The sequence below is a fragment of the Hoplias malabaricus genome, chromosome 2 (genome assembly GCF_029633855.1).
Source record: "Hoplias malabaricus isolate fHopMal1 chromosome 2, fHopMal1.hap1, whole genome shotgun sequence".
NCBI lineage: Eukaryota > Metazoa > Chordata > Actinopteri > Characiformes > Erythrinidae > Hoplias > Hoplias malabaricus.
The window spans coordinates 60,933,807-60,961,281 of record NC_089801.1 but is presented as its reverse complement, the minus strand read 5'-3'; the positions used below and the strand labels follow the sequence as shown (position 1 = coordinate 60,961,281).

At 39.0% G+C, this 27,475-nt stretch overlaps 1 protein-coding gene across 1 annotated transcript; it reads right to left on the bottom strand.

Moving 5' to 3' along the window:
* Window positions 1-331: 331 nt before the first annotated feature.
* LOC136677578 (putative adhesion G protein-coupled receptor E4P) lies at window positions 332-27,475 on the bottom strand. Its single transcript, XM_066655143.1, has 8 exons — window positions 27,428-27,475; window positions 19,294-19,436; window positions 16,911-16,931; window positions 10,823-11,027; window positions 7,483-7,712; window positions 7,317-7,383; window positions 5,664-5,939; window positions 332-397 (listed from the first exon to the last, which is right to left on the bottom strand). The coding sequence occupies exons 1-8, from the start codon at window positions 27,473-27,475 to the stop codon at window positions 332-334; spliced, it is 1,056 nt and encodes a 351-aa protein (XP_066511240.1).

Below are 27,475 nucleotides of genomic sequence, written 5' to 3'. Positions count from 1 at the left end.
CTGGAGGGGGCGCCAGTCCTTCACAGGGCACCACATTCACTCACACACTCACACCTACAGACACTTTTGAGTCACCAATCCACCTACCAATGTGTGTTTTTGGACTGTGGGAGGATACCAGAGCACCCGGAGGAAACACATGTGGACACAGGGAGAACACACCAACTCCTCACAGACATTCACCCAGGGGTTCGTTTCCCATACAACAACGGAGCCTAGCATTGAACTAAAGTGGTACGATGCATCATTAAACTAACCAACATCTGAACTCTCACAGTTTCCCAAAACCGACCTACTTTGTTAGTACCACAGTAGTTTGAACCATGTTGGTTTAAACCACCATAGCCTGAACTACGATGGTTCCAGATGTGTTTGGTCTGGCTGTCACAGCGGGAAACTGAGAAAATATGAGAGTTGTGACCACAATTACTCATATTGTAATCATATATAATCAACAAAAAGAATAACGTTACTTGAATAAAAAATAAATGCATATTTTTAAATAAAATAATATAAATAACAGTGATAAAAGACAAAGATTGTATTGTAACAAAAAATAATAATATTTCAGTGTATTTATCATTATAAAACATAGATATTAAGTATGTTAGAAAAGTTTATAAATATGGCGGTGAGAACTCTCAGCAGTGTTCCTCAGTGGCGCAGTCGGCTAGACATGAAAAACATGCATTTCTGTGTCACACAGAGGTAGGTTCGAGACCTGAGAGCATTCATTGTGTTGTTTTTATAACAGCAACTGAAGCTCTCACTGATGAAACATTGATTCACTAAAGTACTGTAAGGTATTCTACGTTGCCTCTTCTGATATATATATAAATTTGTAGTATATACCAACATGATAGCATCTTTTTACAGACACACACACACAAATGGTACAGTTAAAGTGCCAGTTGCACTCTGTCTTTTTTCATCTTTTAAACTTATGTTTATTATGTTTATGTCCTAATCTCACACTTGGTTCTACAAGGGTTCATTAGTGAAGAAAACGTTTTTATATAGAACACTTGAAGAACCTTAGTAAGATTAAAGGTTCCTTTGCATCATGAAATTGTTCTTCAGACTGATGGAGAATGTGCTATAGATGGTTCTATATAGCACCTTGTAGATAATGCTTCTGTATGGCACCATAAATGGTTCCTTTATTGTTACAAGTTTGAAATCATAATAATAGAAGAGCACTTTTGTGTCCCGTATAGAACCCTTTTCTAAATGTTGCTATATAGAGCCATCTACAGCACCTTCTCCATCTGTCTGAAGAACACTTTCATAATACAAAGAAACCTTTAATCTTACTAAGGTTCTTCAAGTGGTAGGGTTCTATAGAGAACCATTTCTCCCCCAGGGCTGGGCTGAAAGTGATGTGTGGTGTGTTTAGTGATGAATCAACTGAATTTATAATCTGTATCTGTTTAAAATACATGTTGACATTCCTTCAATGAACTGAAGATAAAATAATATTCAAATCCATCTTGAACTACTACATTAAAGTTATTATATACCTAACATATAACTTAAACATGTAATGTCATTATTGTTTTAAGTGGGACAAGATGAGACAGACTATTACTGGAAAACAATACCATAACACAGTGTTGAGGGAATGAAAGCTGCTAATCTTTAAGTATTGCCCCCCTGTTCCTTTTATTAAAACTTATCTCTAAGCTCACACAATGTATTTCATAATGGTCATTCATAGTTCAAAACATTAGGTATATATAAAAAAATCATGATGTGGTATTTAAAACCAGGCTTTAAATGATGACTGTGTATTAATACCAGGGTTTTTTATATACATTTTTCAATCCTTTTTATAAATGCTATAAAATTAAATGAAATATAAACATTATAAACATTAATAATAACATTTAATTAAGGTATAGGCTATATTATTTTTATTTAAAAGTTTAAAACTGCCCTCATTTCTGTATTAAATCTTAGGTAAAGATTAAATTATTTTATTTATGATTTGCACTATATTATATTATTTTATTTATTATTTTTGTGTATGTATATATACACACACACCATACAGTACCCTAATTCTACTGTGTCTTCCGTCATCAAGGACGTAGTCACTAGGAACTAAGCTTCTAACCACAGACCTGAAACTGTAGTTCCAACTACACAACTTAACGACAGTGTTGCGAACGTTTGTTGGAACTATGGTTTTGAGACATAACATAACTAACATATCTAGCAACTATGCTTTTGGGAAACGAACCCCAGAGTGAGAATCGAACCCACAACCTCCAGGTCCCTGGAGGTGTGTGACTGCGACACCACTTGCTGCACCACCGTGCCGCCCCCTTTCATTATATGAATGTATAATAAAAATTCATTATTTGATATTAAATTTAATAAACCAGTTCTGTGATAAAACCAGGCCTTGGTAATGTGTTTGTGTGTGCACCTTTCTTGTACAGAAATATTACATTTGGGTCAGATTCATTTTTGGAGCCAAGGACCTACAGTGTGTCAATGAGCATCATAATACATTAATAATAATTAATTCTAGCTAAATCTGCTATATTATATGTAAAGTCATCCAACATGATGACATACTTGTCCAAGCTGAGACTGGACAGGTAAAGACACTACATATCACAATGGCTCCCAAACATAGAACAAAATAAATAAAAAAATTAATTATTAATCAAATAATAATTAATTATCACTGACTCTGCTACAGGTTGGCACGGTGGCGCAGCAGGTAGTGTCGCAGTCACACAGCTCCAGGGGCTGGAGGTTGTGGGTTCGATTCGCGGTCCGGGTGACTGTCTGTGAGGAGTTGGTGTGTTCTCCCTGTGTCCGTGTGGGTTTCCTCTGGGTGCTCCGGTTTCCTCCCATAGTCCAAAAACACACATTGGTAGGTGGATTGGTGACTCAAAAGTGTGTTTGTGTGTGTGTTGCCCTGTGAAGGACTGGCGCCCCCTCCAGGGTGTATTCCCACCTTGTGCCCAATGATTCCAGGTAGGCTCTGGACCCACCGCGACCCTGAACTGGATAAGCGGTTACAGATAATGAATGAATGAATGACTCTGCTACACTTTCTTTGGCAGACCTGAATTAATGTTAATTAACTTTAAACCCACCAAATAAAATTCAACAGAAAGAACCTGCAGGAAATTCTTTAAAAAATGTCAGTACAGAAAAAAACAAAAACAAAAACAAACAAAAAACATCCTTCTTACATTGACATTTTAAATATATAATGAATATGAGCTTTTAAAGTTTTAGCCTTCTTCTGTTACCATTATCATCATACCATCTCATACCAACAGTGATGATATGCAGTGAAAATAGCACCAATAAAACATAAATTTTATTGTCCATTTATGTCAGGACTGCTGGGGGGGGACTGACGGAGGCGGACGCACTCGCTAAAACACAGCAAACTTTATTTTAAACAAAATAAATAACAAAACAGATACAGACAGACACTATAACAGAAAGATACAGGGAGCTGACAGAGACGTAGACAAACGGAGCTAAACAAACCAAACTAGAACACGGAGAGCTAGAGCAAACGGGACAGACAGACTAGAGAACTAAACAGACTAACACTGAACAGACCTAAACAGAGTCTTAAACAGAGAGAGCTAAATAGAGAACAAACTTAAACGAGGATCAGCAGAGACAGACAGACTTGGAAACAATATGACAAAGGAAACAAGAAGAGAGCAAACAGAAGCAAGGGATGGATGAGACAAACAGACTAGGGAGCAAAACAACAACAGAAACCTGCGGAGACAGACTAACTGAACTGAATAACATGACAACGCAACAATAGAAGAGAAACAACATGACTAGGAAGTGAAACGAATGACCGACAAACATACAGAGACAAAGGGACTTATAGTCACACAAGGACACCTGAGACTGATAACGAGGGGGCAGGACTACAAATGAGACACGGACGAGGAGGAGGAACAAAGGCGGGGCGTGGGCAGAGACATGGACAATAACAAAGAGAGCCATGTGCTAAGAGAGCACATGGCGGGGAAAAGAGACATGACAAGACAAGGGCGTGACAATTTACACAAACCTTTATTATATTTATGATAGTCTATAATGTAATCACAAAAGATATTCTTTTCTATTTATGTTTTTTATAATTTACAAAAATATACCAAAAGCATTAAATCAACCAATTAAACTATCTGAGAGCAGAGGAGCTGTACGGCTTGGTGCACATCCATAAACCACCCTGAACCCCTTCCCAGAGATTTCTGAGTTCACCTCCCCATTTCAGCCTTTACATATGTGGCCTGTACTAGTAATAATTCCAACTAAGAAATGTACACTTTTATCAAATATACCAAAAATATGATTTGTGTCTCATCTTATCACATTTCATCTCATCTGCTTGATCCATTACAGATTTGTGATTTTTTGGGGGGTTTCCTTATTTTCATTATTATGTGAATTACAAGCTCTCCACCAGTTCATATATGCCTGTCTCACCTGGAAGTAAAGAAAAAAAGACAGAAAATTGAGGCAGAGAATACAAAACAGTTTTTAACAGTTTTTTTTTTACATTTTTCTTTTATTAATTAATTAATTCGTTCATTCATTCATTCATTTATTCATTGTCTGTAACCCTTATCCAGTACAGGGTTGCGGTGGGTCCGGAGCCTACCCTGTAGGGGGCACCAGTCCTTTACAGGGCAACACAAACTCACACATTCACTCATGCCTACAGAAACTTTTGAGTCGCCAATCCACCTACCAACATGTGTTTTTAAACCACGGGAAGAAACCGGAGCACCCTGAGGAAACAGGTACTATACACCAAAAAGACTGTCACCTGGAGTGGGACTTGAACCCACAACCTCCAGGTCCCTGAAGCTGAGTGATTGCAACACTACCTGCTGTGCCACCGTACTGCCTATAAATAAACATATAAAATTAAATTTAAAAAGTTTTGTTCTTCCCATGTCCACATGGGTTTCCTCTGGGTGCTCCGGTTTTTGCCCACGATCCAAAAACACTTTGCTGGGTGGCTTGGTAACTCAAAAGTGTCCATAGGTGTGAGAGTGTGAGTGAATGTGTGAGTGAAGTGTGTCGCCCTGTAAAGGACTCGCGCTCCCTCCAGGGTGTGTTGCTACCTTGTGCTCAATTATTCCATGTAGGCTCAGCGATCCTGAACTGGATAAGGGTTACTGACAATGAATGAATGAATGAATGTTTATTTATTTTACCATTTGCTGTCATAGGGTTCGTAATAATTTTCATGGTGTAAATGCCCACTGAGGTTAAAAATATTATACCAAACCCTTTCATATTTACAGCAAATCAGTACATGTCCACCAATTATGATGAATGATGAGTCTGTAGATGATATCTAATCATGTGCTTTTAGGATGAGTTAGAGTGGTATCTGTGATCCAGGATGAATTATTCTGCATCAGTATCTGACCTCACCTAACATTTTATGTCTAAATACTATCATATCCCTGCAGCAAACTCCCAGTATCCAGTCTAAATACTGATCAGGAGACCATACTGCAGCAAAAGGGCAACAATCTCACTGATAACCTTCTTTCTGAAGAAATGTTGGCTGAGAAGGAGTCCACATACAGTAGTTTGTAGAGTGTAGCTAATTCTAAGATTATTCTAAGGGTGAACAGATAATGTCTGACCTCTTGGTTGAGGGCACAGTGGATGATGAAGATGAAGGTGCCCTGCTGGGAGTTGAGGACAAGGAAAATTATCTGCAACACCTTGCTGCCTTCTGTGAAGAAACCCAGGACCCAGGGGCAGCCGAGAATGAAAAACTGGATAATGGTTTTCAGGATCACACTTATGAAGAGTTGCTGATCTCTTTCAGTGAGTTTGATTCTCAAGATTTCACTTTTCATTCCTTTTAGGGTATAGATTATTATGACTAACATGCTGATTAAGAGAATCACATTTACCTGGCAAGAACAAAGCACAGTAATCACTTTTTTTATTATTGATTCTTCTATTTAAATGTTATAATTGAATATTACAGTAAATCACAACATACAAAAATATACATATTTAATTATGAGTCAACAGAAGATGCATCAAGGTATCAAGACTTGTAAGTATTATTCCGGTACACACTTAAGTGGAGACATTGTATTCATACAGGACAGTTACACACTTGTTAATCAAATCAGGTACTGGCATAATCATTGGGTTATTGACATACTGGGGTTGGACAATGAACCTCAAACACCTGTCATTTTAGTGTGGGAGGTTTCATGGCTAAATTGGACCAGCCTGGTGGCCAATCTTCATTAATTGCACATTGCACCAGTAAGAGCAGAGTGTGAAGGTTCAATTAGCAGAGGGTAAGAGCACAGTTTTGCTCAAAATATTGCAATGCACACAACATTATGGGTGACATACCAGAGTTTAAAAGAGGACAAATTGTTGGTGCACGTCTTGCTGGCACATCTGTGACCAAGACAGCAAGTCTTTGTGATGTATCAAGAGCCATGGTATCCAGGGTAATGTCAGCATACCACCAAGAACGATGAAACACATCCAACAGGATTAACTGTGGACACAAGAGGAAGCTGTCTGAAAGGGATGTTCGGGTGCTAACCCGGATTGTATCCAAAAAACATAAAACCACGGCTGCCCAAATCTGGTCTAAAACCAGGTGTTTCAGCTTCATTGTCCAACCCCTGTATACTTCACCTACTGTAATCAACAGAATAATGTTTCCTTTGCCAATTCCAATTTGGGGAATGCTATAGATTAAAGAGAAAGAAATAAAGAAATGAGGCTAAAGTTGTCTGACTAAATTTATATTAATGTTTTACAGTTTTACAGCTTACAATTAAATGCTTTTAATAACAAATTAGGCCCCCAGCCTTAGTACAAAAAGAAAAACTAACCTCTCTATTTTCCATGAACAATCATTACATGGCACAAATTCTGATCCATCAGATAGTTCTAATAGAACAAAGAAACAGCACAAACAACACCCCAAATCCTCCCCCGTTTTCTTCCCAGAACAATTTATTCAAGTAAATATGGGCTCATGGTTTCCCAAAGATTGTCATTATACAATGTTAATTTTCTTTGTACACCAAGCCCACCCAAGAAAAGACTGTAAACATTAAGAATGTTATTTATTGGGTAAGCATCAGATTCGCCCAACCCGTTAACTCGGATATTAATAAAGTGTAATTAAAGCTTTTATAAACTCTGTAGAAATCATTGCTACAAAATGCATCATCTTCAACTCATGACATCAGAAAGCTTGCATCTTTACATTTTAAATGTTTTAATAACTGACTTTTATAAAGGAAACTTACAGCGAGAATGAAACAAACAGGTCCCAGAAAACTCCACAAAAATGTCCTGTCTGTCTTAAGCCAACATCTACACAGAAATACACACATTATTACCCATTTATTAATTTCCGTATGTATAAATGAGACTGCTCTGTCATATTCCACTTTAAAAAAACTGCACACTCACATGTCACTGCCATATCCATCAGGAAACACTCCAGCAGACACGCCCACCACAACCAGAGGAATAACGTATCCAACCAAAACCAACCATTTTTTCTTAAGCCCCTCCTGCTTTGACCTGATCTTTGTAAGATTCCACACTTGGGTGAAGAGGAGCACTGCTTGAGTCAACATCCACACAAAAGAGCATAGGAATAGGAATTGTAGAACACCAGCCAGCATTGCACACACCACCTGCAGCAAGAGAGAGAGAGAGAGAGAGAGAGAGAGAGAGAGAGAGAGAGAGAGAGAGGGCAACCGTAAGTATCTGGCAGGTTGTCCTGCAGGGTTTTTTGTTGGTTTGGGTGGACCCCAGGTTGTACTCTGCTGCAACTGAGACATTGAAAGTTTTGAGTAAGGTGTGGAGCATCAGAAAAATAGAGAAATAAAACATTATTGAATTCATTTTGTAAGCAAGTTCATCTTAAGGCAAATTTCTGTGCAATTCATCCCTAAGAACCATGTACAGGATGAGTGTCAGATGTCGCAGCAATTTGAGAGATATTGTAAAACTGATTGCGGCAATTGATTTCTGAGAAAATTCTGGCCTTTGTTGATATGCTACATGACCACTTTCCTATTGGAAAAAAACTTGCCCTTTATCCAATATAATGACTTTCAAGATGGCAGCCATTTCAAACATAACGGTGTCGTGTGGCATTTTGACCCACCCTGTATTTAGTGAGATAAACTTTGTGTGTTCTATTCAGTCTCTAAATGACAAAGCACTTGGTTAAATTCCATCAGCACAGTTTGTGTACAATGCTGTACCAGAATCCACATGACCATACCTTCACCCCATGGAAACAAAATGGATGAGTTTGTATGTGCCATATATCACTCTCCAGTGCCACACTTTTCTTCTCTTTTGAGTTTAGGTATGTTTGGCTTGAAATAGTTTAGAATATTTGGTACATGGAACTGAACCTTATGTACACAGTGTTATTAAACAACATAGATATGGATAAAGTGGGTTCAATTCCCGCTCTGGGTGACTGTCTGTGAGGAGTTGGTGTGTTCTCCCCGTGTCCGCGTGGGTTTCCTCCGGGTGCTCCGGTTTCCTCCCACAGTCCAAAAACACACGTTGGTAGCTTGATTGGCAACTCAAAAGTGACCGTAGGTGTGAGTGTGTGAGTGTGTGTGTTGCCCTGTGAAGGACTGGCGCCCCCTCCAGGGTGTATTCCCACCTTGCGCCCAATGATTCCAGGTAGGCTCTGGACCCACCATGACCCTGAATTGGATAAGCGGTTACAGATAATGGATGGATGGATGGATGGATAGATGGATGGATATGGATAAACATTATTTACCCAATAAAAGTCTTCTGTCAGTAATAGAATTACACAAATGCTAAATGCTGCTGTTTTAACCTTCTAAACTGCTGTTAAATCATAAATTAATAAAGGCTAAGTGTAGAGTTATGGTTATCTCGGGGTTGCCAGATATTCGTGTCTCTTATACATTTGGTTTGAGATTAATGTAAAAGGTTTGATTTGTATTATAATTCACTACAATTATAAGTGAGACAGAAGTATAAAACTAATAAAGTATACCTATATACTAGCTCATTATTAGTAAAGTTGCAGTACAGAATATATCAGATATATGCCACTACACTTATACCTAAAATAACTTAAAGTTTACATTCATAAACATACATTTTTTAAAAAACATTTTTTCACAGTGTTCATTCAAAATGCACTGCATCACCTTCTGTAGCATATACATTTCCTTCGTGTTAGAGCACTTAACTAGAACTAATCTTATTTTAACTATACCCAAATACCTGCCCTACTATGAAGTTAACATAATAGCAGATTTTCAATAAACCACTGGAGCTGTGCAACGGATTGTCCCGTTTTAAATTCTCAGCAATCCCAAGAAGTCACTACAGAACAAGTGCCCTGACATCAAATCATTTAATGCTATGCGATTCACTCACTAGCACAAACAAAGCACATCACAAAACCCCTGTGGAGCACCCTGCAGTAGGCATTCTAGCCCAATAAGTCTCTGGATGATGCAGTGCACATAGGTATTCAGTGGAATCAATATGACCCTTATATAGAACTGCAGATACTTTTACCTATGTGTTTGTTGCCATGTGATTTCCTGACAAATACTGGTAGGGAAGTGTGTAGCATGGCCTGCTAAGTATAAGGAAGCAAATTTGGGATTCTGTGATGGTGAATGATGGAATTTGATAAATTAATTTTGAAAAGCAGTGTGTACATTTAGGAGAGGAGTGAAATCTTGGTGTATTGCCTTGTACCTGTGGTAAAGGTGGTAAAAAGTTTATTTGGTAACACTTTATAATACAGCATGCATCTTAACCTGTACTTACCCAGAACTTACAATGTACCTTCACACGTTTTATGGTGTATTTTCCCACAATTTAAAGGGTATTTACCCAGTACTTACAGTGTACATTATTCCATGTGATTCCAATGCTCATCATATTATTTAGAACTATACAATGAAGTACAAGACAACTAGGATCATAAAAAGCAGCTGGAATGTGAAAGCGTAATCTCGGGCATTGCGAAAGTCCCCAATTATTAAAGTAACAGTTGGAACAGGTAAGTCTTTTATACTGATTCATATAAACCTTAATCTGTTTGTTATGGGAAGGTACACTGTAAGTACCAGTTAAATCCCCCTTTAAAACACTGAGAAGATGCAGTAAGTGTCAGGGACGTACATGTAAAAACACAGGCTGGTAAGTATTTTAGATGTACACTGTAAATACACTTTAAAATGTGAGAAAGTGCATTACGTGTAGGGGATGTATTTTAGATACACTGAATTGTAAGTTATGGGAAGGTACACTGTAAGTACCCGTTAAAACCAGTTTAAAACACAGGAACGTACACCATTGTAACATTCTCAGTCTGGCTCTGTTTAAGAGCAGTGCTGTAGCTAAACGCTGCTTCCTGATGTTTAGTTTTCACCTGAGGCAGGACTGACAAGTTCCTAATGATCTGAGAGCTCTGCTCGGCTCATATCTCTGTAGCAGATCTGATAAATACACTGGTCCTACACCATTAAGATATTTATAGACCATTAACAACAACTTAAAATCTATTCTAAACAGCGATTGTTTCAGAAATGTGTGTCTTTCCATAATTGTGTACACATGTCCATGTTGAAGTCCGTGAGTGAAGTCAATGATTGGTACAGGGAGTGATGTGTTTTTGGACATGATGTTGATTAAAAAGGGAAAATCAAAAATGCAACCCCACACACCCCCATCCCCAAAAATAAATAAATACGTGAATAAATAATAAAATAAAATAAAATCTCACCTGGTGAGGTTTTATATAAGGCAGGAAACTCTGTGTGAGCAGATAAAGGAGTTGGGCCAGCAGCAGGTTTATACACAAGTTGATCAGAGCTGTGTTGGTCACTTTCAGGTTCCGTCGACAAACAGCAAAGGTCAATAGAGCCAAGCTCAGAAAAATCAGTCCCACTGCTACAAGTATGATGTCTATCTTTTGTATCACAGCATTACTCTGAAAACACACTTGAGAAACTGTTACAACAGCCCAATGATTTGTGTCACACTTTGTATTATCGTAGAATGTACAGAATTTTCTTAATAAACAGCAAAAGGGATCTTTATTAAAGAGATCTTTAATGGTGAATGCTGGGGAAATTTACAGAATATGTAAAAGTAAATTTTGGTAATCAAAGCTAAATAATAAAAATATAAAATGAATTAGTTAGATTTTCTAAGTAGACTATAAAGATTTAATAATGATTTTGCTTGTATGTATTTATATATGAGTCTTCTAAATATTTAATATTGTCAGATATGAAGTAATATTGCTTTTATAATAACAGTAACTTTGCTACAGATTTTTTTTTTATTTTAACATATATTTGCTTAGGAAATCAGCAAAATATGCCACTCGTATCAAACACATCAAGATAAACTTCATATTTTTCATCCAAGAAAATGTTCATACAATGATCTTTAATTGACCTTACATCATTCTCTGGGGGTTGGCTGGACAACTTCTCAGATCCTTCCATGGACATTGGATTCTAAACAAAAGAAGTCAGGGTGCTGAAATAGGACAAAGCCTGCCTATGTAACTATGCATTTGAACCTTTCAAACTGAGGCAGAAACCACATGTTAAATAAGATAAAAGAAGGATGGTGAGATGGCGGTGCAGCGGCCGCTCCGGAACCAAGCAGGCTTTTGTTTGGTTAAATACGTTTAAAAACGTTTTTTTTTTTTTTTTTTCATTTTTATTTATAATATATGGACACAGGAACACCAGTACATATATATCACCGCCAGACACTGCTTCAATATCACTAAGAGGTAATATACAATATCAGCGATGACCTCCAGGAGACGCTGCGGAACCTCCACTTGCTACGGAGGCCAGGCCCTGAAGCCTCGACGTTTCCTGATGCCGGTGGCCGGGGAAGGAAACGACGCAAGCGGTGTGAGAGGAGACAGAAGCGCGGCAAGCGAGGGGATCCATGCTAGGCTAAGAGCTAACACGAGCCGGCAGGCTATCCCTTCTCTCTTTCTCTCCAATGTCTGCTCGCTGGAAAATAAACTGGACTATATCAAACTTCAGCGAACTGCACGGCGAGACATGGCTCAGCGACAGTATTCCCGACACCGCCATTCAGCTAGATGGGCTAGCCGCGTTTCGAGCCGACAGAGACCCAGCGCTATGCGGTAAGACTTGCGGCGGTGGTTTGTGTGTCTATATCAACACTGAATGGTGTAAGAACTCTGTGCTGGTCTCTGCTTATTGTTCAACGTCAGTGGAGTTTGTGGCTGTGAAATGTAGACCTCTTTATTTACCGCAAGAATTCATCGTTGCTTACATAATCGCAATCTATATTCCTCCTGATGCAAGCACAAATCAAGCGCTGTGGGAATTATACGAAGCGATTTCCAAAACACACACCCGGATGGACTGTTTATTGTTGCTGGAGATTTTAATCATGTAAATCTCAAGAAAGTGTCCCCTAAATTCCACCAGTATGTGAACTTTTCTACGAGAGGAGCAAATACGCTAGATCTTGTTTACACAAACGTTCCAGATGTGTACAGGGCAGAGCCTCGCCCCCACCTCGGATACTCAGATCACATGTCTGTTATGCTAATTCCTGCATACAGACCCATCGTCAGGTGATCGAAACCTGTTCTGAAAGAGGTGAAAATCTGGCCATCAGAAGCAATCTCTACTCTTCAAGACTGTTTCGATTGCACTGACTGGGACATGTTCAGAGAGGCTGCAACTTACAACAACACAATCAACCTGGAGGACTATGCATCATCAGTGACCAGCTACATAGAGAAGTGCATCAATGATGTGACCATCTCCAAGACCATCACCTTCCGCTCCAACCAGAAGCCGTGGATGAATGCAGAGGTGCGTGCGCTGCTGAAGGATAGAGATGTTGCTTTCAAATCAGGCGAAAAGGTGGCCCTGAGAACAGCAAGGGCCAAACTCTCCAGAGCTATCAGAGAGGCAAAGCGTGCACATGGCCAGATCATTCACAGCCACTTCCAGAGCAGAAGAAACACTCGGCGAATGTGGCAGGGCATCAAGAGCGGTTTGAGGCACAGAACAACGTAACGGCGAGAAAGTCCACCCCTTCTCCCAGTGACCAGGTGTTGTCTTTTACTGCAGCCGACGTGAGGAAATCTCTATGCAGAGTCAACCCGCGGAAAGCTGCTGGACCAGACAACATTCCTGGCAGAGGGCTCAGAGAATGTGCAGACCAGCTTGCTGATGTCTTCACTGATATCTTCAACATCTCTCTGAGCAGCGCCGTTGTTCCAACATGCTTCAAGAACACCACCATCATCCCTACGCTTGTGTGCTGCCTCAATGACTATCATCCCATTGCACTTACACCTGTCATCACAAAGTGCTTCGAGGGGCTCTCTACAGTTTGCGTATCGTCCTAACCGTTCAACGGATGATGCCATATCCACCACGCTCCACCTGACACTCACCCACCTGGACAAGAAAGACACGTAGGCCCGAATGCTGTTCATAGACTTCAGCTCAGCATTCAACACTATCATTCCTCAGCACCTGATCGGGAAGCTGTATATACTGGGCCTTAACACTTCTCTCTGCAACTGGATCCTGGACTTCCTGACTGGGAAACCGCAGTCAGTCCGGATCGGTAGGAACACCTCCAGCACCATCACACTGAACACTGGAGCCCCCCAGGGCTGCATGCTCAGTCCACTGCTGTTCACACTGCTGACCCATGACTGTGCAGTGATGCACAGCTCAAATCATATCATCAAGTTCGCTGATGACACGACTATGGTGGGTATCATCAGTAAGAACAACGAGTCAGCATACAGAGAGAAGGTGCAGTGGCTAACTGACTGGTGTGAAGTCAACAACCTGTCTCTGAACGTGGACAAAACCAAAGAGATGGTTGTAGACTTCAGAAAAACAAGGGGTGAGCACTCGCTGCTGAACATCGACAACTCTGCTGTGGAGATTGTCAAGAATAAAAAATTCCTTGGTTTTCACCCAGCGGATGATCTCACTTGGTCCACTAACACCAGTAACATCAGAAAGAAATCCCAACAATGCCTCTACTTCCTGTGAAGGCTGAAGAAGTTTCATCTCCCACCTCCTATCCTCACCGCATTTTAAAGAGGAGTCATCAAGAGCATCATGACCAGCTGCATCGCTGTCTGGTTTGGGAACTGCACTGTGGCAGATCGCAAGTCCCTCCAGCAGATCGTGAGGACAACTGAGAAGATTATCGGTGTGTCTCTTCCCTCCATCACAGACACCACTCGCTGCACCCGCAAAGCACTCAGCATTGTAGGAGATCACACACAACCTTCACACAAACTCTTCAACCTACTGCCGTTTGGAAAAAGGTATCAAAGCATTCGAGCCCTCACATCCAGGCTCCGTAACAGCTTCTTCCCACATGCTAGCAGACTCCTAACGCCTAGAGACTAAGACTGGACTGAAGACGCGCACCCACACACACACACACACACACACACAGCTTCACAAAACACTGGTTTGTTGGACTGAAAATGTTATGCGGAAAATGAGTGTATTGTTTACACATATCCTGTTTACATCATGGTTACATCTAGTTACTGTTTACAGCACAAATACACTTTAAATTACAGTGTCTCTCCCCCAGGGGGACCCCCCCCAGTGTGGCAAAATGGAAGACTGTTCTGTGGTCAGATGAGTCACAATTTGAAGTTCTTTATGGAACACCGGGACGCCATGTCATCTGGACCAGAGAAGACAAGGATAACCCAAGTTGTTATCAACGCTCCGTTCAGAAGCCTGCATCACTGATGGTATGAGGTTGCATGAGTGCTTGTGGCATGGGCAGCTTGCATATCTGGAAAAGCACCATTAATGCAGAGAACTATGTTCAGGTTCTAGAACAACATATGCTCCCATCTAGACATCATCTCTTTCAGGGAAGACCCTGCATTTTTCAACAAGATAATGCCAGACCACATTCTGTAGCAATCACAACATCATGGCTACGTAGGAGAAGGATCCAGGTACTGAAATGGCCAGCCTGCAGTCCAGATCTTTCACCTATAGAGAACATTTGGCGCATCATAAAGAGGAAGGTGCGACAAAGAAGGCCCAAGAAGATTGAACAGTTAGAGGCCTGTATTAGACATGAATGGGAGAGCATTCCTATTTCTAAACTTTAGAAACTGGTCTCTTCTGTCCCCAGATGTCTGTTGAGTGTTGTAAGAAGAAGGGGGGATGCCACACAGTAGTAAAAAATGGCCTTGTCCCAACTTTTTTGGGATTTGTTGACGCCATGAAATTTTGAAACAACATATTTTTCCCTTAAAATTATACATTCTCTCAGTTTAAACTTTTGATCTGTGATTTGTGTTCTATTCTGAATAAAATATTAGATGTTGGCACCTCCACATCATTGCATTCAGTTTTTATTCACAATTTGTTTAGTGTCCCAACTTTTTTGGAATCCGGTTTGTAAATAAATACTATCACATATTTATTTTCTTAAAACAAGAATTAAAAATCTCTCTGCTGGCCTTGAACAGAAATTGTGAGCTGTGATATTTATCAAATGAGGTGTTTAAAAATGGTCAGATATAAAGTACCTGACAGAAATTGTTTGCTGCAGATGTTGGACATACTTCTATTTTGCTTAAGAAAATCAATCAACAAAATAAGCCATGAGCATGAAGACATACATCACCCATTTCATCTTAACAGTCTTTTGTTATGAAGACCATTGATCTTACATCATTTTTTGGAGATGGTCTGGTCTGGTGGAACAGGCCAAATAGTGGCATAGATATTGAAGGGAGGGTCACTCTGTATGTATCTGTAGAGCCAGGTGCCTAAATCATAGAGAAGAAAATTGGTTTGACAACAGTTTACATTTGAATTTGCAATGTGCACAATTTCAAACAGAACCTTCAGAACATCTCAGCTCAGCTGTTAAATCACAGTTTGTAATTGTATTGGGGGAAGGCCCAGGTATGCTGAACCTTTTTAAGACTACGGATTATCCAGATCAAATGATGGAGAAATTTTAAGATCCAGCCTCCGACTTTCCATTCTTATGATATAAGAAAAAGGGAGGGAACCCCACATTCCACAGCAGTGAGCTGTGAGAACTCCGTGAATCAGTTAAGGAATCCTGGGGAGTGAGTACTAAACCTATCACCTGATAGAACTCAGAACACTCCTAAAATAACCTTTTTCAGACTTAATCTTATCATATATCGGCAGATGGCCTCGAGGAATGCGCTACTTTTCTCTCCGGATCATATTTCAATCCAGCCGGAACAGCATGGACCAACAGTGCAGTCATGTGTACTTCCCAAACCTAGTAGCCAGTCAGAGGACGGCTACATCTAAATTGGGCATAATGGCGCAACTCAGAAAACAGTGGTACGGCTGAAAGGGCGTGAGTTGCTTAAGGAGTCGCATAGAGAGTGGCATTGCTGAACCTAGTCCATATCGGATCAACGGAAGAAAGAGTGAGCAGACTCCGCACATTCTTAAAAAGACTCTGAGATTGGACCAATCTTATAACTGGACAGGGGACCAGTTATTCTAGTTTTTTTAAACCTTTAGAAATAACTCAAATAGCTCAATAAGTCAAAGCGTTTTTACATACGGCTGATCAAAGCAGGTGAAACTTATTTTTGGCCAGAATAAGACTTAGTAGAGATTAGTAAATATTTAGTATATTAACTTTATATACTGACTTCAAGACGTCACCTGTGAATTTGAAAAAAAAACAGAGCTTTTCTTTCGACGCCCCCTCGTTTCGGGGAAACTTTCCAACCAGGCCAGCAGCTCTCCAAAAGGGGATCCCAACTGACACTGACACAACTCACACTGTCCAAGGACGCCGGAAGTGACGTACTCACCCTGGAGGGGATCTCCTCCATAGCAAGCCTACCTTCAGCCGTTACATGGGGAGGACAGGACAGCCAAGAACCAGAGAGCGGAGATTGAATCTGGTGAACCTATCGGTTTTGTTATAACGGCATCAATTAAGCTCCAAAAATATCATTTTCAGAGCTGATGTCTAATTAAGTCTCTTGGTAAATTTAAATATTAATCATTAGTTAAATTTCATTTAGCGTAAAACTTATTAGTCACACAAGTCATATGGCCTAGCCACTTAATTAGACTCATAAGAAGGGTTTCATTGATCCCTGTTTGTGAGATGATAATAATTGTACTATGTCTATTAAATGAGTATTATTCCTTTCCTATAAAGTGTTCTTTGATTTGAAATAATACTGTGTAGAGTTTGTCCATAAAGTCTGAAGATCCTGAAAACTCACATTCTAGTGTGAATAGCATCCAAATTTCTGATAAATTATTAATACTGTTATTATCTAAAATTAATAATAGTAATAATAATGTATAATTAATAACCACAATTAAGCAGAAATAATTCAAATACTGTTACCACGCCACATAATATTGCTATTAGAATTAAGGTGTGTCTTCCCACCTGCCAATGCCTGAGATTTTAGCCATGCATTTGTAACTTTTAACCTGTGCCAGCTTTCCATGCTCTATCAACAATGGTGAAATTTCCAACAATGAAATGTCCTGACGCTCATGCTTCCAAATTTCTGGCTACTCCTACATTTACAATAGCTTTCTTCTATTTTCACACCCTCTGGTGTGCCACCCCATCCATGCAGCAGGAGCTAAAGAATGTGTCATAACTAGCTTGGATATAGACCACTTATATAATTCCTACAAATATCACCATGTGATCTCTAATGGTGTCAATAATTAGCTTGAAAAACAGAAGAAGGTTTACCTTTCACCTGACCACATAGAACAAGTGTGGTCAGGTTCACTCTTACTGCAGGTTCCTCCTAGCACCCTCCAAAATTCTGAATACTGTATGAATTTCTGTACATTTATTTAAAAAAAGAAGGCTGAAGTGGTAACTTTCTAGTACACCGGTATAATACAGATGTATTCTGTATTTTAAAAAATTAAAACAATTTTTTTCTTCCCCTTCAGATTACACTATATGGAACAGAATTACACTAAATGGAACTGACATCAGATTTCCACATTATGGGATATATCTGGCCTACATATTACAAGGTTTATTCATCAAATCAAATAAAAGGCATGTGAAGACACATTTGAAAATCTCCCAAATTACCACAAACAGAATTTATAAGTTGTAATATCTACAAAATGACATGTTTAAAATTTGTCAGACATAAATTAACATTTCTTCAACAGTAGCAGCAATGGAGGCCTGCAGATATTGTACTTAATATTAATTAAGAAAATCAACAAAATATGGTAAGAGGTAAGAGCAAACTTCAGCAGTTTGATTTAAAAAATCCTTTGGCACAATGATCTTACGTCATCCACTGGGTCCTGGGTGGGATGGAATATTGGGTCCTGTGTGACTCCAGGCAGTGGAAGGCCCTTACAGAACATACAGGAATATGGGTCTTTTCGCTAGATGAAAAAAAAGAAAACGGTCATGGGTTTGACATTGGGTTTAGTGCAATGTTTTCAAATATTCAAATGTCATTTTAGAACATCTTAAATTGTAACAGCTGTTAAAGGACCATTAAAATGGGCTCTTTTGGCTCATGGGCTTTACAGTAAGATTACTACTTACAATTAATTACTAGCGTGAATAATTGAGTCTGTGGACAGGTATATATTCATCATTAGCATCCCTTCAATCCTTTCCAGATTCATGGTCGTCCTGTTTTTATGAAGGCCAAGTTTGCTTGAATTTCTCTGCATAATCTTATAAAATTTTATACAGTTTTTGAGCATAGATTTAGGCTTAGGAATAGACTTATGGTTATGATGGGGCAAAGTTAAGGAATATTTTTTTCTTTGTAGCTTTCCAAAATATACATGAGCGAGGATTAAGTGTAAAAAAAATTTAATACCCAATATACTGGAAATGTGTTAGTAAAGCACATATATATTTACTATACAAAATAAAAGGCAACCTAAGTATAATTATAATCCACTAACTTGACATTTTACCTCTGTCTCATTTATGATTGAGGTAAAAAAGATCACATTATCACCAACCATTGCCAAAAAATGTAATCCTTTTACACTATAATTAACTTATGTATAAACACTCTATCCTATAGCATTCTAATGATCTACATTCTTATAGGTTAGACGGATACAGACCCATAGAAATGTTTCTTGAATGTTTAAATGTATTTCTTAAATCAGTGGCCTTACTTCATTCTCAGAGCATTGTTTTGGCTGCATGACGAGAGCTAAGGTTGACAGGTGAACACAGTAGCACACACTGTAGCTGCTGTTGAACTGGAGGTGGTCACAGGTATCTACGGTCTCCACAGTGTTAGTACACTGCACACAGGATTGTGCATCTGCAAGAGAAACTCCCTGCACAGAAGAGAAGAAATGTGTTTATGGCATTGAATCTGTGATATTTATATCATGCTTTACTCAAAAACAAAAATATGTGTTGCTACTCATAACAACTGAACCACCATCTGATTTTAAATGTAATTTCAAGGGTCATGAATGAAGACTCTAATACAATATATTGCTAAACGTCTTCACAAAAATATACTTTTTTTATATGATATATTTTTTGTAATATATCATATATATTTTTATGTGATTTCTTTGTCAGACAATTATGAGGCTAGGGCAGAGAAAAGGATTTAGGAACAGTAACAATGTACAAAAGAACCCAGAAAACATCAGAGACTTAGTGTAGCATTGAGCTCTGTGTCTCAGACGGAAGAAAATGATGCCTGAAAATGAGATATTTCAGGGGAAACTGCAGATAAACATATTACCCAAACTCCAACCTCTACATGGACATCTTCAGTGGTGTTATTGTCTTCCAAACAATAAATCCAAATACTTTCCCAAAATATGCACCACATGTACACTTCTAAGTGGTAAGCTTCACTACAGTCAAAATACCATGTGCTCTATTTTTCCACCAAGTGAGCAAAATAATCCAGAAAATTCCTACTATATTTATTAAAGGGATATGATACAATTACACTCACAGCAGTTAACAATAAAGAAAAGATATAAAGCTAAATGTTTCTTATGTGTGTTCAAAATGGCAAATAATTCAACAAACAGGTATTACAAAATACAATATATTATTATTATTATTATATATACATTATGGGCGGCACGGTGGCGCAGCAGGTAGCGTCGCAGTCACACAGCTCCAGGGGCCTGGAGGTTGTGGGTTCGATTCCCGCTCCGGGTGACTGTCTGTGAGGAGTTGGTGTGTTCTCCCCGTGTCCGCGTGGGTTTCCTCCGGGTGCTCCGGTTTCCTCTCACAGTCCAAAAACACACGTTGCAGGTGGATTGGCGACTCGAAAGTGTCCCTAGGTGTGAGTGAATGTGTGTGTGTCTGTGTTGCCCTGTGAAGGACTGGCGCCCCCTCCAGGGTGTATTCCTGCCTTGCGCCCGATGATTCCAGGTAGGCTCTGGACCCCCCGCGACCCTAAATTGGATAAGCGGTTACAGATAATGGATGGATATATACATTATAAGCTGTTATTCTTTCGGCTCATATACCTTACATTTAAGAGATAGCAGAATCATTACATGGAGACTCCATATTTAAGACTTTTGATTTGTGCAGTGGCCATTGGCAATGAGCATGAATTCCGAGTGCACAGAAGCAGAAGCAGAAGCAAAAGAAGAAGAAGAATCTATTGTGACCAACATGGGACATTTGTATTTCTCCATCTTGTTTAAAAATACTCAGCAGCCATATTTCCGGGACATGTGACATGAGCTGCTCTTTCAGGGACACCTGCAGCTACAGTTTGCGCTTAGTTAGGAGTCAGAGCACTGAACATTAGTGACATCTTTAAGCTGTTAGCTCAGGATAGATATTCGAGGATAATGATAAATGTAGGTGCCAATGTCATTCGTCTGAGGCAATCTGAAGAAACCATGTGTAATATTTAAAAGCTCTAAACACAGGAGGTCCTTTCAACTGAAGGAGGTTGGAGGGAGGGTGTGCCCAATGCCCTTTTGGTTTCATGAGAATCAAGTTGCAATACCAAATTTGACCATCAGGAGCTGGTAGTGAACTAGGCTGTCCAGGTTCAGGGGTAAAAAGAGCAAGAACACTGTTATGCTGCATTCAACTGGTGTTGGTTTTATTGGAGAAGCATTTTTCCCAAAAGAAAGCACCACATGAATACCCTCTGAAATCAGAAGCTGAAGTCAGACACATCAACATTTTCAAAGCAACATGAACTGCCCAAGTTCTGATGCAAACACTCTTTTCAACAAGGGGGAACAGTCAATCAATAGTACAATATCAAATGATTTACAATTTGTACTTTATTTTAAGAGTAATGTGGTTTTTAAACAGCTACAATGTTGACCACCTGACTTGCACTTGAATGCAGCATAAGGTAATAAGCAGACAAACATATGTACCTGCGTATCCTGTTAACTTTAAGTCCTGGATTGAGAAAACAATTTTCAAGATCAATGAGAACTTTTTCTTTCTATTATTGTGGAACTTTTCTTCTAATCTGAGTGTTAATTGACTTTTTGTGGAGTTACAGTAGCATTACAGTAGAACTTTGTTGAAATACTCAGTGGAATCCAGACTTAGACAAGACTGCAGGCCTATCCTCATTCCATCTTCACTTTTCATGCACTTTCAACAAAGGACTCATTGGTGAGGCTGACCCAATTCACATTAAACAAAGAGTCTTGTGGGATGCAAGTGATATATTTGAGAAAATACAGACTGTGTGATTGTTCACAGGGCTACTGTCAATGAAGGATGTTGTGTGTTATCTCTGCGCTCTCCAGGCACTATGGTTTCCTCACACAATCAAAACCCATACATTGGTAGGTGGATTGGATATTCAAAAATGTCTGTAGGTCTGAGTGTATGAGGGAATATGTGAGTGTGTGGTCCCCCGTGATACATGGTGTGTTCATGGTTTGTGTTTTTTAATAAAGAAAATGTCCCAAATTTCTTTTAAACAAAGTTGGGGGTAATACTCTTTTAGAAGACTTTATATTAGATGCTCTAAAACGTCTCTGATCAGATTACTCTCACAGCACTGAACAATGAGAATTAATGAGGTCAGGTGCTGATGGTGGGTGATTAGTTCTGGATCACACACACCACTCCAACTCATCTCAAAAATAATGGATGGAACTCCATCACTCCATAGAAGCAAATGCCTATTGCTATGGTTCTTTATTGCCAACTGTAATTATACAACTGAAGATTCCACAGTGCTGGTCTTTACAGTTGTTAAATTAAATTATCTAAGGTGGTGTCTATATGTGATAGTCATATATTGCATTCCCAAGTAAGTTGATAAAATATGAACAACTAAACAACTGCATACTAAACATTAGAGGTGTTAATGTATTATTCTTTAGTGATGTGCAGGGACTTACATTTTGCATGAGTACTTGATCAGTGATATTCTCCATCTGATGTAAAAGTTGAATTGCACAAAGTTGTACGAAAATTTCCTAAAACAAAATATCAATTAAAAATATGTTTTGTGTTAGACATGATAATTAATCCTCATAATCACCATTTAAAGGCTGTGTATCTGGTATTGTATGTAATTAAATTGTCACAAACCTGGCATTGTGCAGATATTGTTATATTTGCATCTGAAAGTAATGGAAACATGAAGTGAGTTTAGATTACATTTTAAAACAAAATTGAAAAACACCTCAATGTATTAATTTTACATGTGGCAATATATGGAGGGTGGCATGGTGGCAAAGCAGGTAGTGTCGCAGTCACACAGCTCCAGGGACCTGGAGGTTGTGGGTACGATTTCCGCTCCCACAGGGTGACTGTCTTTGAGGAGTTGGTGTGTTCTCCCGGTGTCCATGTGGGTTTCCTCTGGGTACTCTGGTTTCCTCCCACAGTCCAAAAACACACGTTGGTAGGTGGATTGTTGACTCAAAAGTGACTGTAGGTGTGAGTGTGTGAGTGAATGTGTTGCCCTATGAAGGACTGGCGCCCCCTCCAGGTTGTGTTCCTGCCTTGCGCCCGGTGATTCCGGGTGGGCCCTGGACCCACCGCGACCCTGAATTGGATGAGGGGTTGCCATATATGGAATCAGATTTGTGCAAGAAAAAAAAAAAAACTCATGTAAATTTTACAACTTGTTAAATCTGCCCATTCTGACTGCACTTTGTGACTTGTGTGTGGTTTCTCTTAGTGATCTGGTTTCCTCCAACAGTCCAGACACATATAGGTAGTTGGTTTGTGTGATTATCTAAATGTAGGTGTATGTGAGTGCCTGGCTGAATCCATGAAACCAGTTGTAGGTGTGTGCGTAATTGTATGAAGTCTTTCTGATTCATACAGTTAAAATCCTGTTCATTTTGAATGTGGAAATACTGCTTCCCATGTTGCATTGTGGGGATCTCACTCAAGCACCAACAATTTTCTTATTTGATTATAGCAGCAATTTTAATTAATACAAATGTGCTATTTCTCATAAACTCATACAGTTACTCATACAGTAAAATAATCATTAACTCATACAGTAAATCGGTATTCACTGCCTTTCAGGGAATTTAAAGTTGTTTAAATGACGTCTTTCAGTCTGGATGGTTTTACTTACTTAAATTTGCAAGGCTGTTTTTTGTGATGATAACTAGCAGGACAAGAGTGACACCTGGTGGAAAGATGAAAGAAAATCTTTAAAACTTTTAATCAAAAACACAACTAATTTTTAATCATATAATACATAACTGCCCTGGACTCATTTTTATGTGAACTGTCTAATCATTAAAACAATGAATCACTGTTAGTCAAATTAGCCTTAAAGCAGGGGTGGGCAGTCTTATCTGCAAAGGGACTGTGTGGCTGCTGGTTTTTGTTCCAACCATGACGTCACATGATCAGTTGTTTTACTGTTACCAACTAAATAAATGAGTGAAATCAAGTGTGCTCTGGCCTGAATGAACTAAAATCCAGCAGCCACACGGGCCCTTTGTGGATAAGATTGCCCAGCCCTGACTTAAAGGAAAACTGATGGGAAATTCAGTTATCTCTGGTTTGTCTATGTTTAAATGCTCCACGTCTGAATAGCATGTTTGGTGAAGAAAATGGCTGAAGTATAAAATGTCTGTAAGTTTTTTTTTTTTTTTGAAATACCACAGAAACTAATTTGTAACTTGATTTGTTTAGTTTTGTAGCATTTTCGGTTTATTTACTCGCTTTTGGGGTCAGTTCCAACTTAAGTAATTTGAAAAAGCATAATTAAATAAATATTAACTACCTATGGAGCAGGAATAGAGCAACATTCTCATCTTGGTTTGTGATTTTCAAGTGTTGAGTTCTATTTGTCGTGGGGAAAAAAAAGATGCCTTTTCTATTTTGTGAGTGTAAAGAATGAAAATGTACGGGGCCAAGACACCTTTTTTTATTATTTTTTTAAATAGCCTTTTTCATACACTGGGGCTTAAACACATTACTCCAGTTTCAAGCACAAAGAGACTCCTCACAGCACCTGGGCTTCACTATTTACATTGTGATAATTTACCACATATAAGCAAATAACAACAGTGTGAATCTACAAGATTAACATTTGAAATAACTGACTGGGAAGTACAAAGTCTACTAAATTTCTGTCATGTCATTGGGTAAAATGCTGATTCAAAAATGTGAGTGTTTATGAGTTCTGTATCATATACAACCTCATTATACAAAAGGCAGAACCCATTATTTATGTATTTATTTATTTTTGAAATCGAACTAAACAAATGATGTGCTAATGATCTTGAAGCTTTATTTATTGGGATTTATTGACACACCCTTTCACTCCTCAGTCTTTTCTCCTGACCTTGTAGACATGTCATGTATTCAGGGACTTCACCTGCCTATGGGTTCACCCAGTAATGACACATATAATCTATATAATCCCTGTACAAGCATGAAATGGAACGTATCAGAGTGCAAAATCCCCCTGCACAGGGTTGTAGATGAGTAGAACTTTAATCTCTGGAGTAATGGAGTGTGTGAGAGAGTCCAACTAATAAATCTAAAGCAAAATTCACACTGATATGTTTTACTTGAACCACTGTGTTTTGGATATGGGGAGAAATTGTGGAGATTTAGATTTTAGCATCACTGAGAAGTTTAGCACCTGACAATTTCTCCTGCTAAGCTCTGGTTGGCTAAAGCTAGTAAGATCAAATATCTAACAATGTCATTCACAAAGAAGGACATTGACTGAGAATGTCTATAGCCATAACTGCTACCAAACGTTATATTATTTACAGCTAAACACAGAAATGTATGAAAAGAAAAACAGATATTTCTACCCCTATTACTTAGAAATAAACCTACATGTCTCATTAATAGAAAACAATATATATCCTCATAGCTCTCAGTACTCACCGGTCCTCAGATTCATTGTACCTCTATTCAGTTTAAGGAATCATTTGACGAAACGTATATTCTTATTCTTGGGTGGCAGGTTCTATATATGCCCCCAGGCTCTTCCAGGTTCTTGTAAAACAACATTTATTTGCATTACAATCTATAACTGAACCTGGTATTTGGGTTTAACCTGCAACATAATCAAACAATGTGGTTTTGAAAATGTGAACTTCCTCTTTTTTTTTTTTTTTGACACACCATTTCTAGAGTGGACACTGTTCTGTGATTAATGTTTACATTCACAAAGCAAATGCAAATAAATAAAGACAAACAATATGACTGAGCCCTACTCTAGACCCCTATAATATTAACAAGCTACAGGCCCTTGTTTTAAAGAACAGATAGTGAATAATATTAATTCCTTTCATCCATCTTCTGTAAAAGATTCATCCTGGTCAAATGACTTTGACCTACTGAACCACTGGAAAGAATCAGCTCATAGCCGAAGCTTAGATTGCTTTTCATTTTCACAGGATGTTGGTTCAGGGGATGATCTATTGTATGTGTGATTCTCTAAAGCTGACAGGCCTATCTGCATTATGAAAAAGAATGATGAGTTGTATCTGACTCTGAATTTTTTTTCTTAGCTGTTGGGTAACAATGTGACCAGTTTATATCAGATTTGATTTCAATCTTAACACTATTTTCATTCTACATTTGTGTTCATCCTCTTCATTTCTTTGATCATCTGCAGCAATTTCTGTGACTTTCGGTAGTTATAGACTTCACAGACAAATTATTGTAAATGTAACATCCCCTAGAAGACTGATTGAAGTCCTGCCAAATATTAGTCTAATTTTTTTCTTTTCATCAACAACCTTCAACAACCAAATCTTGCTCTTTTACTTTTCTCCAGGTTTTCTGACTTTTATTTCAAAACAATAGGTTCTTGGAAAATGGAAAATGCTCTTGCCTTTTAATGGATTTTAATTTAAAAAATATTATGTTTAATGCGGCATGGTGGCGCAGCAGGTAGTGTCGCAGTCACACAGCTCCAGGGGCCTGGAGGTTGTGGGTTCGATTCCCGCTCTGGGTGACTGTCTGTGAGGAGTTGGTGTGTTCTCCCCGTGTCTGCGTGGGTTTCCTCCGGGTGCTCCGGTTTCCTCCCACAGTCCAAAAAACACACGTTGCAGGTGGATTGGCGACTCGAAAGTGTCCGTAGGTGTGAATGTGTGTGTGTCTGTGTTGCCCTGTGAAGGACTGGCGTCCCCTCCAGGTTGTATTCCCGCCTTGCGCCCGATGATTCCAGGTAGGCTCTGGACCCCCCGCGACCCTAAATTGAATAAGCGGTTACAGATAATGGATGGATGGATTATGTTTAATATGAATATTTATACTCTATGAGATGTTTCAGTTCCTGTTTTTAAAAATATTCTTAAAAGAATGTATAATGTTAAAAAATTAAATATGAATTTTACAGTGTCTCTTTCAATTTAGAAACAAAAAACACAAAATATTAGTGCAACAGAACAGTGTTATTCTGTCTTCTTATGTTGCATCTAATATTTTTACCCTCTTAGAACCTATTGCAGGTATTGTTTTATTATCAACATTCATTTATTCAGGAACACACCTAGCACAAGTCCTTCGCAGGGCAGCACACAGTGGAAACCGGAGCACCAAACTCCTCACAAACAGTCACCCGGAGCGGGGCTCAAACACACAACTCCACCTGGAGCTGTGTGACAGAGACACTACCTGTAGTGGTAGTTCGTTACAATGGCTAGACTCCATTTAATAGGAGAGATGAATTTAAGCTACAGTCTAAGTGATCTGTAACTGCTTTATCCTGTTCAGAAGCATAGCAATATTATGTGCAAGCAGAAACACATTGGATAAAGCACCAAAACTTCACACACTCACCCATTCACTCACACATGTTGGCAGTTTCGTGCAGACATGGAAAGAACACAGCACACTCCACACAGACAGTGATACAAACCTCTGGTCCCCAAGACCCTGGAACAGTGACATGGCTGGCTGTGCCCAT